The 25,480-nt window shown below is 42.5% G+C and overlaps 1 protein-coding gene across 1 annotated transcript in view; it reads right to left on the bottom strand.

Moving 5' to 3' along the window:
* Nucleotides 1-410: 410 nt before the first annotated feature.
* CFC1 (cryptic, EGF-CFC family member 1) overlaps nucleotides 411-25,480 on the bottom strand; it is a 70,442-nt gene continuing 45,372 nt past the window's right edge. Inside the window, exons 4-8 of the mRNA XM_067742379.1 lie at nucleotides 10,287-10,359; nucleotides 10,023-10,196; nucleotides 9,176-9,290; nucleotides 8,938-9,047; nucleotides 411-727 (exon numbers count right to left, since the gene is read on the bottom strand). Coding sequence (XP_067598480.1) covers nucleotides 606-727; nucleotides 8,938-9,047; nucleotides 9,176-9,290; nucleotides 10,023-10,196; nucleotides 10,287-10,359 — 594 coding nt within the window. The 3' untranslated portion in view covers nucleotides 411-605. The remainder of the gene's footprint in view (nucleotides 728-8,937; nucleotides 9,048-9,175; nucleotides 9,291-10,022; nucleotides 10,197-10,286; nucleotides 10,360-25,480) is intronic.

Genomic DNA, 25,480 nt, shown 5'->3' on the forward strand with positions numbered 1-25,480 from the left:
CCATTAGTAGAGGAAGCTGGAGAAAAGGAGACGGGGTTCCCAGCCGCTTGCCTCCAGCCCTGGCTCCCTCCCCCTTTTTGCCTTCCTTTCTCTGTCTATGGAGCACTTTTAGGCATCTTCTTGGCAGACTCACAGCATAGCAGTGCTGGGGACACACATGTGGCACCGTCCCTGACCCCCAGGACTTAGAAACTAGTGGGGAGACTGAATGAACAAATAACTGATGTGAAGTGTTGCCGCAGCTATGTGTGGGGCTCAAGCAGTGCTCAATGGGGAGCTGTTATCTGGGAGGGGCCACATGTTTGGTCTACTCTGAAATCATCAGAGATTGGGCTGAAGGGGCCCCAGCCTCCAGCGTCTACTCCTGCGCTTCTAAATCGTATACCCAGGAAAGCAAGAAAGGCTCTTTCATGCAAATGTTTATTAAACAATACAAATATGCATCTAATGCTCCCCTTGATAAGAAATGAAACCAATCTATTACCTACAATATAGACAATACAAGAGGACAAGCGAGCCCGGCTTCCCCACGCAGCGCCGCCTCGCTCGGCCACGCTGGGAGGCCAGGCGCGGTTCGGGTTCCGCCGGGTGGAACTGCGGTCCCGTCAGCGGCCTCCCCCTTCGCTGAGGACGGATTTCAGGAGGAAGCAGGGCAGGAGGAGGAGAACATTCCCCGTGAGCTGCGTTCTTGGTCCATTAGAGTGTGAGGCGAGAAAGTCTTTCAGGTCTGGAAAAAAATCCCGAGAGTGTATGAGACATGCTGTGGCAGGCTTGCTTTAAGAGAGTGAAGCAGAGATGTCTGCACCTGCTCCGGTAAAGCCCTTTTCTCGCTGGGCCTCCTCTCTAGGCCTTGCCCGGTGGGCTCTGCATCAGCCGCGGAGCCTGAGCCGCGGCTTCCCGGCCACGAGGAGGGCAGCGCGGAGCGCGGAATGAAGCCCAATGTGGGGAACGCGGCGCAGCTCCAGGAAGACGGCGCAGCTTCCCTTTAGCTTGTACCTTCCTCGCGCTGCGGCTGGAAACAGGAATTTTTGTGTAACCTGGAGAGCTGAAGGAGAATCAGTTTGCTGTTTTTAAGGCTCACAGAGAAACAGCCCTTGAGCCCTTCTCATCTGGCACATGAGCTGGCCAAGGTGATCGTTCAGAGTTCCACACCCGTCATTTAGCAATGCAGGTAAGTGGATCTGATTTAAAATAAAATAACATAAAATAGCTTGCACCCATCTGTTGCAAAGAAGGTCCAACTTTTCCCCCATGAGCTCTGACTCTATTTCTCTGACTAGGGACCACTTATTGAAGAGAAAAGCACCCATCCCTACAGCAACGGCGGATATCCCCACAGAGGAAGTTACAAGGCGCAGCTGCAGAGCACTGGGGACGATGCCCCACCCGCCGTGCTCACCACCCTGCTGAGGCAGTGTGGCTCCTCCACTGCAGGTCTCACTCTGAGCCCCAAGGCTCCGTGCGTCTGGCTTTCTATATAGCTAGGACCCCAGCCCAAAGGTGTTGAGTGGGAATCTCTGGGGTAGTGAGACGGGGCAAGGGTCGAGGCCAAAGTCGCCGGTGGTGAGTGGCTACCCTGTGAAGCTGACAAGCCCCACAGGCATGGCCGCAGGCAGGGGCACAAACTCCACTAAACATTCTCACAAGCAAGTCTGGGCTGGATGTGGGGTCAGCTGGGCAGGGAAGCATGCCGATAAGGAAAGGGCCAACTTAAAGGGACCTTTAAGGCTTTAAAGGCAGAAGCCAGCCTTCTCTTCCCCCGACAAACCCTCCAAGCACTGTCCTCTAGGATACCTCCAGAAACTGCCTTCTGAACGTGAAAAGCTGTGGTGAGCATAAACCGTCAGAAACTAATGAGTAATGATGAAGACGAGCCACCGCAGCAGGGACCTGCCCTGCATCTGTCCGTAGGTGACTACGGTGGGCATGTCCAGGAGGCCACGCTCAGCACAAGACCGAGGTCAGGCCCACTCCAGACCTGGGCACCATTCCCCACACCACCCCACATGGGAGAGGGTTGTTCCAGGGTACTAGAACCCCACAAAACAGGAACCTTAGCATGTGGGCTCAGAGGAGGTTCCAGAAAAGCTGATGATACAACAGGTGGTCCCAGCGTGAGAATCAGCTACAGGTAAAGAAGGGGTCAGCCTGTACTGAGCTTCACTGATGTTCCCCTGGTGGAAGGGAACAGGCTGCCCACAGAGAGAAGGATTCAGGCCCTGTTGGCCGTCTTTTCTTGTATTTGAACTTAAAGGCCATTGTTATAGCCGGCTTTGTGAATTTGGTTAGATGGAGTCCGTCCCTCAAGCAGGGGTCCCCAGACTGGGGCTGTGAGCACCATGCAGTGTCCCTCCCAGGGGGCCCAAGGTCACCCATTGAGCTTAGTGAGAAAATATTAGAACTTCCACTCTATACTGATAGTAAAAAATTAAAATAAGCTTTATTAATATTTACTGTGTATTAGAATCTATGAAACCAATGGTTCTATGGCTTGTCCTTATTTTATGTCATACCAAAAAGGAAACTCTGCTACCGATGGATGATTTACTATAACCTGGGATTTTAATTATACACTTATCAAAAGGTCTGTTTTTAGACTTACGCAGACATAGAAGAGATTTTTATCATTATTTTAGTCTTAGGCATATATGTAAAGGAAGATATAAGTGAAATCAAATTTGTGAATGCCCAGCCTGTGTCACTGTGTCACCACCACTGAGTGGGGATTTAAATGGAGGCTACCTGGATGAGGATAATATCTTGTTTCAGTATGAGTTCCAGAGCCAGCATTCCCCAAACTTTCCAATTTGAAGATACCCCTGAATGCCCCTGGAGAGCCAGATGGTTTCCTCTCTGTGATGACACCCAGAGAAGCTCCCCCACTGAAACGGCACCTATCATGGGAGAATGTCCCAGAGGGATCTGACAAAGGGCCTGCTCTCTCCTGGAAAGCACGCCCACTGCTGAGAGCCAGCTGGGGCCAGGACCTAGGAGGGCCATCCTTCCAATAGGCCCACAGGCTGGCTCTGTTCGTTTGCTTGTTGGTTGGTTGGCTGACTGCTTTGTGCCAGAACTGTATTTTTTTTAATTGGGTTTGAAGGTGAGGCTTGACCTGACCCCCATCTGACATTTACATGACCTGTTTATCTCTGAAGACATTCGAATTTGCTACTTCACTGTGTCATTGTTTAGACTCTAAATTTTAGAACATAATGGTTCTTGATACTAAAGAAATATTTAATTCTTTGGGCTGTGTGGAGGAAGAATCACCCTCTTGGTAAAATGAGATCTTGGGCTGAATCAAGGACTGCTAGCTCCAAGGTTGTCATTCTTCTTGATTTTTTTTTTAAACTCTAATTATAACAGTGCTCATCAGTTAATAGTGTAATGGGTATTGTTCACAACCTAAAAACCACATTTCAGTAAATTTGCATATAAGTGCTAGATTATGAAGTCATTTTTTCTAACCTCATTGTATTGATGTGAATATGGTTGATGGTGATGATAATAAAGTAACAATATTTTACTTTATGTATAATATGAAACAGGTATAGGGCCTTTTCATCTTAACAAACCAATGGGGTAAATATTGCTGCTGTGGAGACTGAAGCACAGTTATTTAACCTTTCATAAAGATCATGAACATTACAACAAGTATCTTGGGGGGTTTGAACAAGTATTTTGGGGATTTCCCATGCTTTTTTTATATGCTACATTGCCTCTTTACATGCAAAATTAACAAATGTAAATGAAGAAAATGGTAGAATGATAGTTAAACTGTCTTAAGCATATTGTATTTAGAGCACTGAAAACTGATTGTTTTAATGTAATATAATAGTAGGTAATAGCTTATATGGTGTTTCTTCTTTGGCACTATATTTGGAACTAAAAGGTCAAAGGTCTTCCATTCAATATTTATTTAGAATTATTATGCACAAAGCATTGTTTTAGGTCATGGAACAGAAAAAAATTATAAAATAGCTCACACCAACAAACAAGATTATTTTGCATAAATTTTATCCTGCCCTGCACCCTCACAGGGCAGGTTATCCTGCCCTTGAAAAGATATTATATTGGGACTAAGAAAGTCTGTCAAACTTGGACCCATAAAGTATCAGAGCAGGGAGAGCCCTTGGAGATCCTTTGGCCTTTGGGTCCCTGGAGGAGCCAGAGGACCACAGTTTTGTAGCACGTTGTTATCTATTTGTGATCCCCCATCCATATGTGTCCTTTCACAGTAGAAATATATTGTAAATACAGTTTTCCATTCTATCTTCCATATACTCTTCAAAGTCATCATAATCTTCCATTAAAGGAGTTAAAACATTTACTTACCTATTATTCTGCTGTTGGATTTACAACATGGTCAAATTTTCAATATTCTAAATAACACTATCAAAAATATTCTTAAAAAGCCCAGAAATAAACCAACACATTTATGGTCAATTAATCTATGACAAAGGAGACAAGATTATACATTGGAGAAAAGACAGTCTCTTCAATAAGTGGTGCTAGGAAAATTGGACAGCTACATGTAAAAGAATGAAATTAGAACACTCCCTAACACCAAACACAAAAATAAACTCAAAATGGATTAAAGACCTACATCGTAAGCATGGATACAATTAAACTCCTAGAGGAAAACACAGGCAGAACATTCTTTGACATAAATCACAGCAGTATTCTTTTGGATTTGTCTCCAAAAGCAAAGGAAGTAAAAGCAAAAATAAACAAATGGGACCTAATTAAACTTAAAAGCTTTTTTACAGAAAAGAAAACCACTGACAAAAAGGCAACTACTGAATGGGAGAAAGTATTTGCAAATGATATGAGCTATAAGGGGTTAATATCCAACATATATAAACAGCTCATACAACTCAACATAAAAACAAAACAAAAAACCAGATTTAAAAAAATGGGCCGAAGAACTGAGTAGACATTTTTCCAAAGAGGAAATGCAGATGGCCAACAGGCACATGAAAAATTGGTCAACATTGCTAATCATCAGGGAAATGCAAATCAAAACCACAATGATATATCATCTCACAACTATCAGAATGGTTATCATCAAAAAGAACACAAAGAACAAATGTTGAGAATGTGGAGAAAAGGGAACCTTTGTACACTGTTGGTGGGAATATAAATTGGTGTAGCCAATGTCGAAAATAGTATGGAGGTTTTTCAAAAAACTAAAACTAGAATTACCATAAGACCCAGCAATTCCACTCCTGGGTGTACATACAAAAAAAAACAAAAACACTAATTCAAAAAGATACATGTACTCCAATGTTCATTAGCAACATTATTTACAATTGCCAAAGCATGGAAGCAACCTAAGTGTCCACCAACAGATGAATGGATAAAGAAGATGTGATATACACACACACACACACACACACACACACACACACACACACACACACACAGGAATACTACTCAGCTATAAAAAGAATGAAATTTTGCCATTTCAGCAACATGAATGGACTTGGAGGGTATTATGCCTAGTGAAATGTCAGATAGAGAAAGACAAATACTGTATGGTATTATTTATATGCAGAATCTAAAAAACACAACAAACTATTGAATAAAACAAAAAAGAAGCAGACTCACAGATATAGAGAACAAACTAGTGGTTACCAGAGGGGAGAAGAAAGTGGGGAAGGGCAATATAGGCGTAGGGAAAATAAAAGGGTTATTATAGGATTATATGAAATCATGTGTGTGAAACTTCTGAAAATTGTAAAGCACTATAGAATTTAAAGAGTCTTTCATTCAATTAAAAAAAGATATATTTAGGGCAAATCTACTCAGTGGCTCAGAGAAAAATTCAATAAAAAATGTGATTTTGCCAATAAAAGTTCTGGTTGTATCCATAATAAAATTTTAGTGTAAAAAAAAAAACACTCCAAAACAATATCATCTTTAATTTATACTGATAATTATAGGAAGAGTCTGGAATGGTAAAGTGGTTAAGAATCAGACCCTGAACGCTTGTGCACTTTTGGTGGGAATGTAAATTTGTGCAGCCACTGTGGAAAACAGTATGGAACTTCCTCAAAAAATTAAAAATAGAACTACCATATGATCCAGCAATTCTGTTTCTGGGTATCTGTGCAAAGGAAATGAAAACACTAACTTTAGAAGATATCTGCATCTCTGTGTTCATTACACATTATTTACAATAGCTATGGAACAAAAGACATGGAAGCACCGTAGTGTCCATTTATGAATGAATAGATAAAGAAAATGTGAGCTATATACATACATGTATATAAAACAGAATATTATTCAGCCATTAAAAAAAGGAAATCTTGCCATTTGCAACAACATAGATGGACCTTGAAGGCATTATGCTAAGCAAAACAAGTCAGACAAAAAAGACAAATACCTCTGATTTCACTTTTTGTAAAATCTAAAAAAAAAAAAAAAGAAAGAAAGAAAGAAAAGAAAAGAAAGAAACCAAAATCAGATTGGTGATTGCCAAAGGTGGGGAGCGAATGGGTGAAGGGGGTCAAAAGGTACAAACCTTCAGTTATAAAATAAATAAGTCATGGGGATGTAATGTATGACATGGTGACTATAGTTAATAACACTGTAGTGCATATTTGAAAGTTACTAAGAGAGTAGACCTTAAAAGTTCTCATCACAAGAAAAAAGATTATTGCTATGTGTGGTGGTGGAGGTTAACTAGATTTGCTGTGATTATCAGTTCTCAATGTATACAAATATCAAATCACTGTGTTGTATACCTGAAACTAATATAACGTTATATGGCAATTATATCTCAATTTTTTAAAAAAGTGTTTGACATAGTTTAGGGATGTGCTTATGTACTCTGTGAACAGTAGCAATTTTATTCACAGATTAATATTAATTACATATTAATTATCATTATGTCAATGTTTATATCAATATGCCATGGTATGTTAATTTATATTTTAAAATAATTTAAATGTTATTGCAAAATACCATATTGTTTCTAAATTAACAACTAACCTCTGTGATTATCTCTTAAGAAAAAAAAAAACAAAGACAAACTGTAGGAGTTAATCGCTCTAAGCTTCAGTTTCCTCAAATATATAAGGGATAATACCTATTTCCTAGGCTTGTTATGAGAATTGAATAGGATTAAGTGTATAAAGTCCCTGAAATATACTGAGAGCTAATAAAGACAGTTATCATCATGATGATTGCCATTCTCACATCATCATAACCATCTATCAGTGCAGCTGCTATAATTATCATCGTCATCCTCATGTCATCATAACCACTGTCAACACAGTCACCACCGCTGTCACCTGCCCTGAAGCAGAATCAATGGGTCAAAGAGTACAAAAGGTAACTGCCCTTTCTGCACCTGACAAATTACTCTGAAAGATGACTGCACTATTTTGTTCAACTTTGATGAGCAGAAGCCACATTTTCAGAGTCGCTGTCACTGTCCTTAGCGGACAGCAGTCCCAGTCTTGGATGTTTCCCAGGATGTGAGCAGACATCCTAGAACCCAGTTCCTGCTCTGTTGCTTCTGAACCCAAGCTGGCCTTGCTTAGAAGATTGGAAATGATCACAGCTAGCCCTTTCCCCACATCACTGCTGGGGGCACCAATGACAAGTGGGAAATGACTTCACCTGTAGGACTACATAGGCACCATCTGCAGTTCTGATGCTTATTACATAATTTTGTCCTCCATTCTCTGGGGCGCTGAAAGAGCAGCTAGTGAATCAGGGGCACAGGCCCAGCAAACAGAGGGCCCAGTAGGAGAGGGAGGGAGGGAAAGGATATTGTACTATAATCACACTCCCCCCCACAGACACTGCGTGTACCAGGCGGAGCTGGCTGAGAAGGGGCAGCAGCCGTGGGGTTGAAGGGCTGCACCTTCACTAATCCAGGTTGCAGAGGAGGGAGGCTGAGCATTCATTAAGTGTGTTCCTCCACTAGGGGCCCCACCCAGGGAACCCCACCAAGAGGGCTCTGCCGCCAAGAGTGCTGCCCCTCTCCTGCAGTCCTGACAGTGGACAAGGGGGTGTGAAGCGGGGATGAAGGTTTGTGCTACCACTGTGCGTGCCCTTAGATAGTGGAATTTGCCCAGGGTTGACTGTAGTGCAGGGAGGAACAGGAGAGTGGGCCTAAGGGCTTCACATGGAGCACACCCAGGGCTGTAAAGAGGGCTGAAGGGCTGTGCCTGCATTAACTGAGCCCCTCACTGCTGTCCCAGCCAGAGCTTACTGAAAAGGCGAGAGGGCGATGGAACTGGAGTGCCTTCTTTACTTGTGTCCCTGGTCCCTGCCCAAGACGATGGCTCAGCAGCAGGGCATTTTTTTGTTTTCTGACCTCGGAAGTTCACGTTCCTTACTTAGTTTTACAAGCAAAACATTTGCATTGAGTTGGGAACTGCTCAGAATCTTCATAAATGCATGTTCACCCTGCGTGCTCTCCACACCCCACTGGCTTTTATGTGGCAGGTCTGAGCTGTGGTTACCAGGCGCCTTCCTTCCCTGGGAGCGCTGACGGGTTGGCCTTGAAGGGCAGCACCTGGCCATGCAGGACTGCTCCCGTCCTGCTCCAGCATTCCCTCGCATTCCACAGGTGAGAAGGTGGTGTTGGCTTAGTATAGAGAAATACCTGTCTGCCAGGCGGGGCTCTGCTTACCAGCTTGCGCGCTCCCCGAATTCTGCTCTCTGTAAAGGACGCTTAAGGACACTGTTTGGACATCACGTATACACTCGGCAATCGGGATATGGGACGCTTAGGAATAAATTTTTAAATGACAGTAATAGTAATACACTGAGTGATTCACGACTTTCCCGAGTCATGAATCGACCCAGGTTGCCCATGCCTGGATTGTCTGGCACAGGGAGATCGCTATGGATCTCTGGGTAGGAAGGAGCAGCTGCCCCTGTGTGTGGGTTGTAGGCACAGTACGCGGGTCTTCTTACCACAGCGGCCGGGTGTCTGTAGCGGGAGGCAGTGCAGGGCCGCAAAGACACACCTGCAGAGGCGGCAGCCGCGGAAGGTCCAGGCTCCGTGCCCCAGCGCGCCGCATTCGCTGCGGAGGCGCAGGCCCGGCGTCAGTGCGCGGGCGCGCGCGCCCACGGCCCCGCCTCGCGCGCCCCCGCCGCCCGCTGCGCCCCCTCCGCCCCGCCCAGCCCGTAACCTGCTCAACCATCCGCCTACCTGTGCCTCTGGTCGTGCTCGCAGTAGCGGCCGGTGAAGTGAGCGGGGCACACGCAGAAGCTGCCCAGTACGCAGGTGCCGCCGTTCCGGCAGCAGCGCGGCCGCGGGGGCGCACCTGTGGGGGAGGCCTGGGCGTCAGCTCCGCGCGCAGCCCTCTGCATCTGAGAAGCCCGAGGAGGGCCGAGTAAGATCGCCGCCGGGAGGCAATAAAATTGGCTCCCTGCTAAGAGTGTTTGCTCAGGTAAACCCTGCTTGTTAACTTAAGGATTAAAACACGAACTACCTGGGGTGCCTGCGGGTCAGGAAGGAGCCGGAGCCCTAAGACAGACGGGAAACCCTGCCCCCTACAAGTAGGGTGTTCTTTCTTTCCTCCTTTCACATGTTAAAGTTAGGCTGTGACTTCCCAAGATGGTGATTAAAGACTGGCCTCTCGGGCGGGCGGGGACCACCCACGGGTGTGAAGAAGGCAAAAAAAAAAAAATTTTTTTTTTAATTCCACCACTGCCCATCCATGCCCCCACCTCCACTGCGGACCCCCTGGGGACCAGGGGTCTGGAGCCTGAGAGTCTGCAATAGGACTAGCAAAGGTCCGCTATTATCCTGGGTTGGGATAGTTGCTTTAAATACATTAAAATCACAGTGCTCTGGACCCGCAGAAAAATACCTGTTTAAGAGCGAACGCAACGTTTTACCAATAAAATAGTAAAACATTTTTCAGAGTAAAAGAGCACCTCACTAGAAAATATTTTTTACTTTATAAGGTATCATTATTTGAAGATGTTAAAATGTTTTATAAACTCAGAGTTCACTGACCGAGATGACCTCTGTGGGCAGCATCGCGACTTACGCTCTCGGAAAGTCCGCGAGTAGGGCAATGAACCCTGCGGCCTCCAGCCCTCCGCGCTGTCGTTCTCCTCCCTAAAATTATTCGAGGTCCAATCGAGTGTTTTCTGCTGGAGCTTCTGAGCTGTAGCACTGTTGATTCCTTCTCTACTACCTTTATATTTCTCTCTTTGATAGCCTTAAAAAGTTAATTGAAAATATGAGACTGATCATGATTGAGAAGCAAATATGCAACAAAAACTGAGACTATAAACAAAATGGTTCTTACTGTTTCCCACGTGGATGATCTGTAATGCCAAACTGATCATAAACAGAAGCCTAGAATATTTAAAGAAAGTTATCAAAGTTTAAAATATAAATAAGTATGAGCAGAAATTTATATATGTATAAGATGTAATGCATTCATATACAAATATATGAGTATATAATGTGTAGGTATATTTTTAATGTACAATAAATATTATGCAGTCATTTTGTAACTTGTAGATTTTGATTAATGTTGTCATCCCTTAGAAAGATGTTGAGACCAAGAGTGTATGTGTCCCTTTAAGAGAAGGAACATCGTGCATGCACTGCAATTTATTCAGGCTCTTCAACACCCCTCTTGGCTCTGAGATCTAGATGATCTCCGTTCTTACCTAACAGAGTGGCTCCGGGTCATTTTCCTACTGACACGTCTGGTATAAAAGTCTCCTTCTCTCATGGATACATTGAGGATCTCCAAGGAAGCTGAGTCTGACAGTTTTTGTATTTGAAGGTGTCTTTACTGCAGGTCCTGGTAGAACTGCCTCAGGAGCCAAGATGGATAAGTACAGAAGACACAGGTATTTCCTACTCTCTACCCAGGCCACGAGAAACAGCAGTGAGAAACAGCAATGAGGTCTCTGAGTTCTGCTGTGCAACTCGCTTAGGCAAAGGCAGGCTGTGACAGGCAGGGCCCAAAAGTGAGCCTCAGGGATCGTCCCCTCAATGAGACCCCGCTGGGGGTGGGGGCAGGGTGGGGTGGAGACACAGCTGGATTCTCTCCCCAACAGTGTTTACTGTACTGATAGCAGCAGGAGCGGTCAACCCCTAATGTAAAACATCAGTGACCAAAGCAACAAGCCTTTCCCTCCCTGAAAAAAACAAAAACTTAAAACCTCAACGTGAACAAAAAGCTTTCATAGGAAAATAGAGATTTTATATTGCACACTCCTTGTACTGGGGGATGGTGAGGAGCCCAACTAGAGAAGGGACCAGTTGTGTGGGACAGAATTGATCTCTGGTGGCCTCTGCCTGCAGCAGCTTAAAGCAGGGTTTCGGTTCGCCCAGAGGTTGAAGTCAGGCCTCGGCAGTGAGCATGCTGAATCCTAGCCACTAGACCACCACCACCAGTGGCCAGTGACAAGGCCCTGGCCCGTCAGCTGTGTAGAAATGAATTTCCACGTAGAGATGGAAAGTAGTGAAGCAAGTAAAGTGTTTATTAGGAGGAAAAAGGGTATGTGTGGATAGACACACGGGTGGGCTCAGAGGAGAGTCACGCCCTCGTGGTAGTTTGAATCATTTTTATGGGACATTTCTGCCGGGTTTCCTTTGGCCAGTCATCTTGCTTTGCCTCGTTCTGAGTCTGTATTTGGTACATCTCAGGGTCCTCCCATGAGTTGTGGGCACATCTCTTGGCCAAGGTGGATTCTAGCGAAGAGGCCTGTGGGAAGGTTGACATCACTTACTATGGGGCGGCACCCCCTCCCTTTTTGACCCAAGGAGCCTTTCTGCACATGTGTAGTCAGGAAGGTCTCCTTGACTGAGAATGAGAATGAGGAATCTGTGGTCTTTTATCTCTTACCTGGGCGGGGCCCAGCCTTCTCTCTCTCTCCTGCTGTTATGGAGTTTCTGTCCACAGGGAAGAAACTTCAGCTGTTCAGCCTGGGGCCCATCTATCTCCTGCCTCAGAACCAGCAGACTTGAGTTCCAAAAGCCTTGAGTGGGGAGCATGAAGATAAAGAGAGTCCTTTCATACCTCCTTTCTGAGGATGCATCAATATTTTCACAAACAGGGCCTTTTCTCTGTGCCTAGCATAGTGGTGAATATATCATATTCATTACCCACTTAATACAGCACCCCTCGGGGGAGGCACTCTTATTACCCCTCATGTTTCAGTGAGGCTTAGAGTTTAAGTCCAAAGCTTTTGGCATTTAGATCTTTGAAAAACATGAAATGCACAGATATTATAAGAAGGCTGCAGGGTGCTGGGTATCTGAAGACTACTGAGCACAGGGGTAACTGCCACCTGCTAGTGTCTGATGAGGGGCCTGCTCTGTATCCAAGAGGGGAATGGTTTGGGGGCCTCTTCTGGGTCTTGCTAATTTTCAATTTTTCTAATTGCCAAAATAAGGACTGGGCCCTTTTATCACACTGCAGAGGACACCTTGCAACTCTGGATCAAATTGTTCTTTGATTTTTGCATAAAAACTACTTTCTAAAAATAGCATGCTTCCTCCAAAGATGAAATAGTCTTCGATACTGATTTAATGTTTTAAACCTTTAAATGGGAGGTTAATTAAAGATGCCATTAAATAAACTAGTAGGGAATTGGTGAGCCTGGCCGCCATGAAGCCTTCCAAAAGCTGGGTCTGTGAGCTTCCAGGACCAGGACCTGCAGATCTCAGTGGGCAAAACTCAGGAGACACGAGGAGGTTGCCTCATACCTTCGTGAAGCATCTGTAATGGGAGTCATGACAAATATACTTTTAGACTTAAGGGTTATTAAATCGAAAACCATAATTTAGTTACATATGAAAATAAGTATATATATGACTTTAAATCAATAGAAAGTTCTTTATGAGCGACGTGGGTTGTACACTAAAAACCGTGGATAAGCTAAAGGATTATATTTCTTTGAATAAAAAGTTTTAAAATTGTTCAGTTTATAAGAAGATATTGAACCCAAACCTTTCTGACAATATTTAACGTTTTATAAGTAGTTTGTAAAATCTACAGTTTCTTTTATTAAATTTTGTATTTTCAAATATACACAAAAGCTAGGATGATGATTCAATAACATTTGGTTCAACAATCAACCTTTGCCAATCTTAAGTGTTATTTTCCTCCACACTTTTCTTTTCTTGGTGTTTTTTAAGGCAAATCTCAGACATCACGATATTTCCTACATCAAATAAGGTTTTGAAAATATGCATCTTATAAATGGAAACTGTAGAAAAAGGAAGGGAAATGTCTTGCCAGCAAGACAGGATTGAGGCTAGAAATAGGATGAATGTCCCATCTCTGGCTGTTTGCTTAGGATCTGAAGTTAGCTCTGGATTGAGGCTAGAAATAGGATGAATGTCCCATCTCTGGCTGTTTGCTTAAGATCTGAAGTCAGCTCTGAGGAGGGAATGGGCTGAAGGCTTAGGGGTGATAAAACACTCTGACACTTGCTCTCATTTACTTAAAGGTCTTACAAAGAGTTTTGCATTTCACTAGGAGGAGCCCAGGTTTGCTTAGTTAATAAGACCCTGCTGGAAGGGGTTGCCAGGGAGCAGCTGGAGGGCCTCTGGTGGGCAGGCAGACCAACACCCCTCCCCCCTCCCACCCCTCCCCCCCTCCCCCGCCCTGTCCAGGGAAGGTCCTCTTTCTTGTTATCAGTTGTAAACAGATAAGACTGGAGCCGGCCCACCCATCAGACTCCTTTTGAGTTGACATGAAGTGTGTGGGAATTGGGATACCCTGTCTCAAGACTGGAGACCACCCCACCACTATGTCTTCAGTACATCAAACAGTCACTGAGGAATATGTTCAACAACAAATTAAGTGTGAGAGAATTCTCTGGGAGCAGGTCATTGATGTGTACTTATTGGGGTTTCCGGGAAGCTCTTAAAAAGTGCTTAGGCCACACCTCAGGCCCTCTGCTCAGAACCCCCAGGGCAGGGCAGAGCTAGCGTCAGGATTTTTAAACCTGCCCAGGTGTTTCTAGTGTGCTGCCAAGCCTGGGACGTGTCCAAGTCCTCCTTGGCTGTGCGCTCCCTAGAATGGAAACGCTCAGCACAGCACCTGGTGCACGGCACCACACAACAGTCAATGCCCTATCATACCCACTTTTCAGTGAGGAAATTGAGATGTAAGAAGTTAAGAAACCACCTTTGGGATAGATGACTAACAAATAGCTGTGCAGGGCCTTGAACCTGGGTTCATCTGATCTAAAATCTGTGTTTGATTCAAGTTGCTTTAGAATTATTGAGTGTTTAATGTAGACTAGGTATACTATACTCACTAGTTACACAGATTGCTTTGTTTTATTGCCATCACATCCTTAATGAGATAGGAGGGGGGCAGGGCACAGCCTTTAAAAGAATGACAGCCGTTGAGGACATGACAGAAACCGGTTAGAACCAACTAGGTCCAAGATGGTGGACGACTGACTTCCACTAGACCTTGAGTCTCAGTATACACTCATCGTAATACATGAACATCCTAAACGACACATCCACAGGTGCCATGAAAGTTCCCAGGCAGATCATAAAAGACCAAAAAGTGGACGGTGGCCCAATTCCTGGAAATCCCTGCCCCTTCCCCCAAATAGTTGGAATAATCCCCCCACTTATTAGCCTATGAAATTACGCAGCCCTATAAAAGCTGACAACCCCGTACCCTGCCTTCTGAGATGGCCCACTCTGTCTGTGGAGTGTGTTTCTTCCTGAATAAACCTTTCACTTTACTGTGGCTCGCTTTTGAATTCTTTCCTGCATGAAGCCAAGCCACTCAGTGGCCGTCCCAGGGACTTGCCTGAGACCTGGCACGTGACCATCCTCTCGCGCCCCACTTTCTTTCCTGCAACGTTATGACATTGATACTAATTTCTACATTTTGTAGGTGCGAAAAATGAGGTTTCAAGAGTTGAGGACTTGCACAGTGCCTCACAGCAGCGCCCAGCAGTCAGAGCCGAGCTACTGCTCCAAATCCTTCCTGTGTGCCCACCTGAACCCGGCTGAGGGCTTCTATGGGACACAGTGGAGGAGAGTGGATGGAGAGACGCTGCCCCCTCCTGCAGTAAGGGAGGGATTTAGAGAGCAGAAATCATGTACTGAGGTGGTCACAGGAAGGGGCAGGGCACTGACTGCTGGAGGGAAGGAGGCCTCAGGTGAATGACAGCAGGGACAAGGGTGGAAGGGCAGGAAGAGAGGGTGTGGGTGGAGACATTTGATGCAGGTCAGATGATGGGGAGCCTGGATGCTCTTCCCCGAATTCAGGCAGACCTCAATAGGGATCAAGTGGGAGTTCAGAGAAAAGAAAAGTTAAATATGTTACACATATTTAACAACCAATGTCATTTTTCTCTGATTATGAAAAATGTATTCTGATGTTAGTCCATTTGGGAAGTACAGAAAAACACAAAAGAGAAGATAAAAATCACTCATATTGTCATTCCTCAGAAATGACTATTAGCTTTTTCATCCAAGTCCATTATTACCCCCCATGTAAAAACTGAGGCAAATGAGACAGAGTTTAAGACAGATTTTTGGAAAACATGAACTGTACGCATATTAGGAGAAGCAGCCTGCAGAGTGCATGTGCAGTGTCTGAAGACCACTGCGTGCAGGGGTCCCTGCCACCTGCCAATGTGTCATAGTTTTAGGTTAATCCTAGGTGATTTTTATATTTTTATTTCATTGTAAATGGTATGTTTTTTGTTATTTAACTTTTCTCTTTGCTGCTTGTATTTAGGAATACAGTTGAGGTTTCTTTCTTCTTTTTTAATTGTGGTAAAATATATATAAACACAAAAGTCTTAGCTCAGGCTGCTATAACAAAACCCCATAGGCTTAGGCTGGAAGGCTTAAACACCAGACATGTATTCCTCATAGTTCTGGAGGCTGGGAAATCCAAGATCAAGGTGCTAACAGAATCGGTTCCTGGTGAGGGCTCTCTTCCTGGCTTGTAGACAGTTGCCTTCTCACTGTGTCCTTACATGGCACAAAGGAAGGGCAGGAACTAAGCTCTCTGGTCTCTTCCCACCTTAAAGGTCCCACCATCATTACATGATCTGAACCTCCCAAAGGCCCCATTTGTTTTGCTGAAAGACATGCTTTCAACTTCAGGTTCAGAGGATTCACCGGCAAAATAACCACGCCACACATCAATAAGCAAGAAATAAGGAAATTTATTATATTAGTAGTAAGTTACAGTGTAAGGACCAGTTATATATATATAGACAGAAAAATAAATGTACATACATTACCAAATTGGGAAAAACAAGCAACATCACCAACCTGGGAGAATTTGCATCACCACGTTGGCAGAACAAGCAATATATAGAGAAAGAGATAAAAGCGCATACATCACCAACTGGGGAAACACCTACATCCAGATCCAAGCAATGCTGGGAAGTCCCTGGAACAGCAGCAATCTGGAGTCCCAATTGGGAAGGTCCCGGTCAGTGCATCCATCCAACGGGTGAGACTTCAGAGTGCCGCTCAAAGGAGTCCTGCTTTTCACGCCAAGCTGCAAGCCGGTAGTCATCAGCTTACATGCAAATATGCAGCTCTGGCTATTAGCATAAATGCTTTGATACTTTAGTCTAAGTTTCAGAATGTTCGCTGATCCCTGGGAACTGGCCAGATTCCCAAGGTCCAGGAAGCTTCGTGACTTACTCCCTTTTTTATCTGTTGGTTCTCAAAACCTGCTTTCACCGATTCAGCTGACCTGCACATAGTCCAGCAGTTCGGTATGGAGCTTCTTTCAGGGTCTTTGTTTAGTCAAAGGCCCATTGTTGTCTCTGAAGCCTGAACAAGACTATTAATTTTCCCAACACCATTTCCAAGATACCATCACATTGGGGGTTACAGCTTCAATATACAAATTTTCAGGGGACCATAGCATAATTCAGTCCATAGCAAAATTTGCCGTTTTACCATATATAAGTGTATTACATTCATAATGTTGTGTGACCATCACCACTAATTCAAAACATTTTCATTACCCCAAAAGAAACTGTACCCATGTAGCAACAAATCCCCATTGCCTGCATACCTGGCCACAGGTAACCTCTAATCTACTTTCTGTCTCTATGAATAATGCCAATTCTAGATATTTCATATGAGTGGAATCATTCATTATTTGTCCTTTTCCTTCTGGCTCATTTCACGCAGCATAATTTATTCAGGTTCATCCATGTTGTAGCCTGTATCAAAACTTTATTCCTTTTGATGGATGAATAGTATTTCATTGTGTGTATGTGTGTGTGTGTATATATATATATATATATATATATATATATATATATACACACACACACATATACATATATATATATGTATGTATGTATGTATACATGCACAGGTATACCACATTTTATTTATCCATTCTTCTGGGAATTTTTTGTTGTTGTTGTTTTGGCTGTGCCCCGCAGCTTGTGGGATCTTAGTTCCCTGACCGGGAACCGAACCCAGTACCCTGAGATGGTCATGTGGTTTCTCCTTTCATTCTGTTAATGTGGTATACTACATTGATTGATTTTTTTAAAAATTTTTTTTGTACACTGAAATATCCTTTCACTACAGGAATAACTCCCACTTGGTTATGGTGTACTATTCTTTTATTATATTAAACAGGATGTTAGCTGTTGAATTCAGTTTGCTAGTATTTTATTGAGGATTTTGCATTAATATTCATAAGGGATCTTGGTCTGTAGTTTTTCTCTTCTTTTAGTGTCTTTTTCTGGCCTTGATATCAGGGTAACAGTTGCTCCAAATTATAAATTAGGACATGTTCCTCCTCTTCAATATTTTGGGAGAGTTTGAGAAGGATTGATATTTTTCTTCTTTTTCAAAGTAAACATTCGCCCCTATAAATTTACCTCTTAGCACTGCTTTTGATGCATCCCATATGTTTTGGTATGACATGTTTCTATTTTCATTTGTCTCAAGATATTTTCAAAATTGCTTTGTGACTTCTCTTTCATCCATCAGTTGCTTGAGTGTGTTGTTTACTTCCCACATATTTGTGAGTTTCTAAGTTTTCCTTTTATTAGTACAGTTTAGTTTCATTCCATTGTGTTTGGAAAGATACTTTATTTGATTTCTCTTTATTTTAAAATAAATTTATTTATTTTGGGCTGCGTTGGGTCTTCATTGCTGCATTCGGGCTTTCTCTAGTTGCGGCACTTGGGGGCTACTCTTCATTGTGGTGCGCGGGCTCCTTCTCATTGTGGTGGTTTCTCTTGTTGCAGAGCACCAGCTCTAGGTGCGCACGTGGGCTCAGTAGTTGTGGCTCACGGGCTTAGTTGCTCCACAGCATGTGGGATCGTCCCGGACGAGGGCTCAAACCCATGTCCCCTGCATTGGCAGGTGGTTTCTTAACCACCGTGCCATCAGGGAAGCCTACTTTGTATGATTTCAATCTTTAAAATGTAGTAAGGCTTTTTTTGTGTACTAAGTATGGAGATATACATTGGAGAATGGCCCATATATACTTGAGAAGAATGTGTATTCTGTTGCTGTTGAGTAGAGTGTTCTGTATATGTCTTTTAGGTCTGATTAGTTTGTAGTTGTTCAAGTCTTCTATTTACTTACTGATCATCTGCCTGGTTGTCCTATCCATTAGTGAAAATAGGATATCACATTGTCCAACTATTATTGTAGAACTGTCTATTTCTCCCTTCAGTTCTGTCAATTTCACTTCATGGAACTTGCTGTTAGTTGTATATGTGTATGTTTATGACTTGTTATATCTTCTTCATGAATTTGAACTTTTATCAATATATAATATCCTTTTTTGTCTCTTGCACATTTTTTCCTTAAAGTTTATTTTGTCTGATAATATAGCTACTTCTGTTCTCTTTGTTTGCTATTTGAGTGAAATATTTTTTTGCATCCTTTAAATTTCAACTTATTTTGTCTTTGTATCTTTGTGAGTCTTTTATAGGTAGATCATGTTTTTAAAATTTTAATCCATTCTTCCATTGTCTTCCTTTTATATGTTGTGTTAGTTTCAAGTGCAAAGCAAAGTGACATATATATATATGTATATAGAGATATATATATTCTTTTTTTCAGATTCTTTTCCATTATAGGATATTACAAGATACTGAGTATAGTTCCCTGTGCTATACAGTAGGTACTTGTTGTTTACCTATTTTATATATAGTAGTGTGTGTATGTTAATCCCAAACTCCTAATTTATTTGTCCCCCTCATCCCCACTATCCCCTTTGGTAACCATAATTTTGTTTTCTATCTCTGTGAACCTATTTCTGTTTTGAAATAAGTTCATTGGTATCATGTTTTTTTAGATTCCAAAAATAAGTGATACCATATGATATTTGTCTTTCCCTGTCTGACTTACTTAGTATGATAATCTCTACGTCCATCCACGTTGATGCAAATGGCATCATTTCATTCTCTTTTTATGGCTGAGTAATATTCCATTGCATACATGTGCCACATCTTCTTTATAAATTCATCTATCAATGGACATTTAGGTTGCTTTGATGTCTTGGCTATTGTAAATAGTGCTGCTATGAACATTGGGGTGCACGTATCTTTTCAAATTGGAATTTTCTCCAGATATATGCCCAGGAGTGGGATTGCAGGATCATATGGTAACTGTATTTTTTTTGTTTGTTTTTTAAGGAACCTCCATACAGTTTTCCATAGTGCTTACATCAATTTACATTCCCACCAACAGTGAACTAAGGTTCTCTTTTCTCCACATCCTCGCCAATATTTGCTACTTGTAGACTTTTTCATGGTAGACATTCTGAAAGGTCTGAGGTGATATCTTACTGTGGTTTTGATTTGCATTTCCCTGGTGATTAGTGATATTGAGCATCTTTTCATGTACCTGTAGCCATCTGTATGTCTTCTTAGGGAGACTGTCTATTCAGGTCTTCTGCCCATTTCTTAATTGGATTGTTGGGTTTTTGATATTGAGATGTATGAGCTGTTTATATATTTTGGATATTAACCCCTTATCAGACATATCATTTGCAGATATCTTCTCCCATTCCGTAGGTTGGCTTTTGATATTTTTTAGGGTTTCCTTAGTTGTGCAAAAGCTTTTAGGTTGGGCTTCCCTGGTGGCGCAGTGGTTGAGAGTCTGCCTGCTGATGCAGGGGACGTGGGTTCGTGCCCCGGTGTGGGAAGATCCCACATACCACGGAGCGGCTGGGCCTGTGAGCCGTGGCTGCGAAGCCTGCGTGTCCAGAGCCTGTGCTCCACAGCGGTAGAGGCCACGACAGTGAGGGGCCCACGTACCGCAAAAAAAAAAAAAAAAAAAGCTTTTAGGTTGAATTAGGTGCCACTTGTTTGTTTTGGCTTTTGTTTCCCTTGCCTGAGGAGACAGATCCAAAAATATATTACTAAGACTTATGTCAAAGAGTGTATGTTTTCTTCTAGGAGTTGTATGGTGTCCATTTATACACTTAGGTCTTTAATCGATTTTGAGTTTATTTATATATATATGATGTGAGAAAATGTTCAAATTTCATTCTTTTACATGGAGCTGTCCAGTTTTCCCAGCACCACTTACTGATAAGACCATGTTTTCCCCATTGTATATTCTTGCCTCCTTTGTCCTAGATTTATTGACCAAAGGTGCATGGGTTTATTGCTGAGCAGTCTATCCTGTTTCATTGATTAATATTTCTTGTTTTTCACCAGTACCACACTGTTTTGATTACTGTAGCTTTGTAGTATAGTTTGAAGTCTGGGAGCCTGATTCCTCCAGCACTGTTTCTCTTTCTCAGGATTGCTTTGACTATTCAGGTTTTTTGTGTTTCCATACAAATTTAAAATTGTTTTGTTCTAGTTCTGTGAAAAATGACATTGGTAATTTGACAGGGTTTGCATTTGATCTGTCAATTATCTTGGGTAGTATGGTCATTTTAACAATATTGATTCTTCCAATCCAAGAACATGGTATATCCTTCCTTCTGTTTGTGTCATCTTCAATTACTTTCATCAGTGTCTTACAGTTTTCTGAGTACACGTGTTTTGCCTCCTTAGGTAGGTTTATTCCTAGGCATTTTATTTCTTTAGATGAGATGGTAAATGGGATTGTTTCCTTAATTTCTCTTTCCTATCTTACATTGTTAGTGTATAGAAATGTGACAGATTCTTGTATTAATTTTGTATTCTGCAGCTTTACTGAATTCATTGATGAGCTCTAGTAGTTTTCTGGATTTTTTCTGGATTTCATCTTCAAGATTTTCTATGTATAGCATCATGTCATCTGCAAATAGTGACAGTTTTACTCCTTCTTTTCCAGTTTGGATTCTTTTACTTCTTTTTCATCTCTGATTGCCATGGCTAGGACTTCCAAAGCTATGTTAAATAATAGTGGTGAGAGTGGACATCCTTGTCTTGTTCCTGATCTTAGAGGAAATGCTTTCAGCTTTTCACTATTGAGTATGATGTTAGCAGTAGGTTTGTTGTATATGTCCTTTAATATGTTGAGGTAGGTTCCCTCTATGCCCACTCTCTGGAGAATTTTTATTATAAATGCTGTTGAATTTTGTCAAAAGTTTTTTCTGCATCTATTGAGATGATCATATGGTTTTTATTCTTCAATTTGTTGAGGTGGTGAATCACATTGATTGATTTGCATATATTGAAGAATCCTTGCATTCCTGGGATAAATCTCACTTGATCATGGTGTATGATACTTTTAATGTGCTGTTGGATTCAGTTTGCTAGTATTTTGTTGAGGATTTTTGCGTCTACATTCATCAGTGATATTGGCCTGTAATTTTCTTTTTTTGTGATATCTTTGTCTGGTTTTGGTGTCAGGGTGATCATGGCCTCATAGAATGGGCTTGGGAGTGTTCCTTCCTCTACAATTTTTTTGGAGGTGTTTCAGAAGGGTAGGTGTTAACTCTTCTGTAAATATTTGATAGAATTTGCCTGTGAAGCCATCTGGTCCTGGACTTTGGTTTGTTGGAAGATTTTTTGTTTTTAATCACAGTTTAAATTTCAATACTTGTGATTGGTCTGTTCATGTTTTCTATTTCTTCCTGGTTCAGTTTTGGAAGGTTGTACCTTTCTAAGAATTTGTGCATTTCTTCTAGGTTGTCCATTTTATTGGCATATGGTTGCTTGTAGTAGTCTCTTATGATCCTTTGTATTTCTGTGGTGTCAGTTGTAACTTCTCCTTTTTCATTTCTAATTTTATTGATTTGAGTCCTCTCCCTTTTTTTTCTTGATGAGTCTGGCTAACGGATTATCAATTTTGTTTATCTTCTCAAAGAACCAGCTTTTAGTTTTATTAATCTTTGCTATTGTTTTCTTTGTCTCTATTTCATTTATTGCTGCTCTGATCTTTATGATTGCTTTCCTTCTACTAACGTTGGGGATTTTTGTTCTTCATTCTCTAATTGCTTTAGCTGTAAGATTAGGTTGTTTCTTTGAGATTTTTCTTGTTTCTTGAGGTAAGATTGTATTTCTATAAACTTCCCTCTTAGAACTGCTTTTGCTGCTTCCCACAGGTTTTGGGTCATGGTGTTTTCATCGTCATTTGTATCTAGGTATTTTTTGATTTCCTCTTTGATTTCTTCAGTGAAGTTATTTAGTAACATATTGTTTAGCCTCCACGTGTTTGTGTTTTATACATTTTCTCCCTGTAATTGATTTCTAATCTCATAGCGTTGTGGTCAGAAAAGATGCTTGATATGATTTCAGTTTTCTTAAATTTACTGAGGCTTGATTTGTGACCCAAGATGTGACCTATTCTGGAGAATGTTCTGTATGCACTTGGGAAGAAAGTGTATTCTGCTGCTTTCAGATGGAATGTTCTATAGATATTAATTATGTCTATCTGGACTAATGTGTCATTTAAGGCTTTTTATCCTTATTAATTTTCCCATTGGTGTAATTGGGACATTAAAGTCCTCTGCTATTATTGTGTGACTGTCAATTTCCCCTTTTATGGCTGTTGGCATTTGCCTTATATATTGAGGTGCTTCTATGTTGGGTGCATATATATTTATAATTGTTACATCTTCTTCTTGAATTGATCCCTTGACAATTATGTAGTGTCCTTCCTTGTTTCTTGTAACAGTCTTTATTTTAAAGTCTATTTTGTCTGATATGAGTATTGCTACTCCAGCTTTCTTTTGATTTCCCTTTGCTTGGAATACCTTTCTCCATCTCCGTACTTTCATCCTGTATGTGTCCTTAGGTCTGACATGGATCTCTTGTAGAGAGCACATATACTGGTCTTGTTTTTGTACCCATTCAGCCAATCTGTGTCTTTTGGTTGGAGCGTTTAATCCATTTACATTTAAGGTAATTATCCATATGTAGGTTCCTATTGCCATTTTCTTAATTGTTTGGGGTTTCTTTTTGTAGGTCTTTTTTCTTCCCTTCCTCTTTTTTTCTCTTCTCTTGTGTTTTATGCCTAGAGAATTTCCTTTAGCATTTGTTGTAAAGCTGGTTTGGTGGTGCTGAATTCTCTTAGCTTTTGCTTGTCTCTAAAGCTTTTGACTTCTCCATCGAACCTGAATGAGAGCCTTGCTGGTAGAGTATTCTTGTTTGTAGGTTTCTCCCTTTCATCAATTTGTATATGTCCTATTACTCCCTTCTGGCCTGTAGAATTTCTGCTGAAAAATCAGCTGATTACCTTATGGGCATTCCCTTGTATGTTATCTGTTGCTTTTCCCTTCTTGCTTTTAATATTTTTTCTTTGAATTTAATTTTTGTTAGTTGGATCAGTATGTGTCTTGACTGTTCCTCCTTGGGTTTATCCTGTATGGGACCTTCTGCATTTCCTGGACCTGGGCGACTATTTTCTTTCCCATGTTAGGGATGTTTTTGACTATAACCTCATCAAATATTTTCTCAGGCCCTTTCTCTTTTTCTTCTTCTTCTGCGACTCCTGTAATTTGAATGTTGGTGTGTTTAATGTTCCAGGCATTTCTGACACTGTCCTCGTTTCTTTTCATTCTCTTTTCTTTATTTTGTTATGCAGCAGAGATTTCCACCATTCTGTCTTCTAGGTCATTTATCTGTTCTTCTGCCTCTGCTATTCTGCTATTGATTCCTTCTAGTGTATTTTTCATTTCAGTTATTGTATTGTTCACCTCTGTTTGTTTTTAGTTCTTTGTTAAGCATTTTTTGTGTCTTCTTGATTTGTGCTTCTATTTTTTTCCCAAGACCTTGGATCATCTTTACTATCATTACTCTGAATTCTTTTTCAGGTAGATTGCCTATCTTCTCTTCATTTAGTTGTTCTTTTAGGTTTTTATCTTGTTCCTTCATCTGCACCATATTTCTTTGTCATCTCATTTTTTCTAACTTACTGTGTTTGTGGTCTCCTTTCCTCAGGCTGCAGGTTCCTAGTTCCCCTTGCTTCTGGTGTCTGCCCTCTGATAGGTGAGGTTGGTCCAGACACTTGTGCCATTACCTACTTGTTAGGGGGTTTGCTCTGTGGTTTTCAATGCCCTCTCAGGGGTGGGGTCTGCTCCCTAGTTGTTGGCGTAGAGGCCCCCAGATCTGTTCCTTAGCTGTGTTTCTGATCTGTGGTGTGAGGTAGGCAGGATTGGAGCACTCCCACTGGGAGAGAAGCCACTGAGTTTTCCTCGGCTGGAGCTCTTCACCTGTGAATGTGCTGTTGTATCCCCTTTCACCTGTTGTGCAGGCTCACAAAGTACACAGGTGTTGGCACTGCTCTCGGTTCCACCTTAACTGTGGGTATGCCAGCAATTGGCCCTGATGACTCTCAGGCATTGTTTTCACCAGGCCACTGGCAGATCCACTGAGGTAAGGTCCCAGAACTGCAGCAGCAAGCATGTGGACCTGCTGTGGGAGCTATGGAGTCAGCTCAGACTCTGGCCTGGCCCAACTACTGTGTGTACGTGCTCACAAAGTCCACAGCTGCTAAAGCCAGACCCGTCCCAGCTTCAGGAGCACTTGTCCTTTCGATGTTTTGCAGGTGCTGAATTTAAGAAGCTGTCAGCATAGGTGTAACTCCGTGGTTTGTGCAGTCACAAGGAGAGATTTCCTCTCTTCCTCCTCAGTCACGTGGCCCCTGGGGCTCAGCTGTGCTTTCAGCCCCACCTCTGCGCGTGTTCCCCCCACTGGAGTCTGCTCAGGAGCACAGGAGCCTGCCAGGCAGGAAGGAGCCAAGATGGTGATCAGGGTAAGCAGGCTGCCAGATGGGAGGGTGCTGGGTAGCAATTGGGGCATGCAAGCCCATCAGGCAGCAATCAGGGTGAGCAGGTTGCTCAGGTCAGAGTTGGGGGGAGGTGGAGGAGGTGATGGCAGGGGCACTCAAGCTGGCTCCGGTGGGAGCCCTCCCTAGTGCCTGTAGAGGTGGGGACTGGCACATGGGCAGAGAGGCTGCAATGGTGGCCCCAGCCCCTGTGCATCACACAACAGTGGTGTTTCACTTCTGTGGGAACTTGTCACTCCTGTCCCCTTAGGCTATCTTCTCACAGCCAACAGCAGGCCCCTCCCCAGGTCTGCTTTTCACACCCCGCATTCCAGCCCCCAG

This window comes from Pseudorca crassidens, chromosome 6 (genome assembly GCF_039906515.1).
Source record: "Pseudorca crassidens isolate mPseCra1 chromosome 6, mPseCra1.hap1, whole genome shotgun sequence".
Classification (NCBI taxonomy): domain Eukaryota; kingdom Metazoa; phylum Chordata; class Mammalia; order Artiodactyla; family Delphinidae; genus Pseudorca; species Pseudorca crassidens.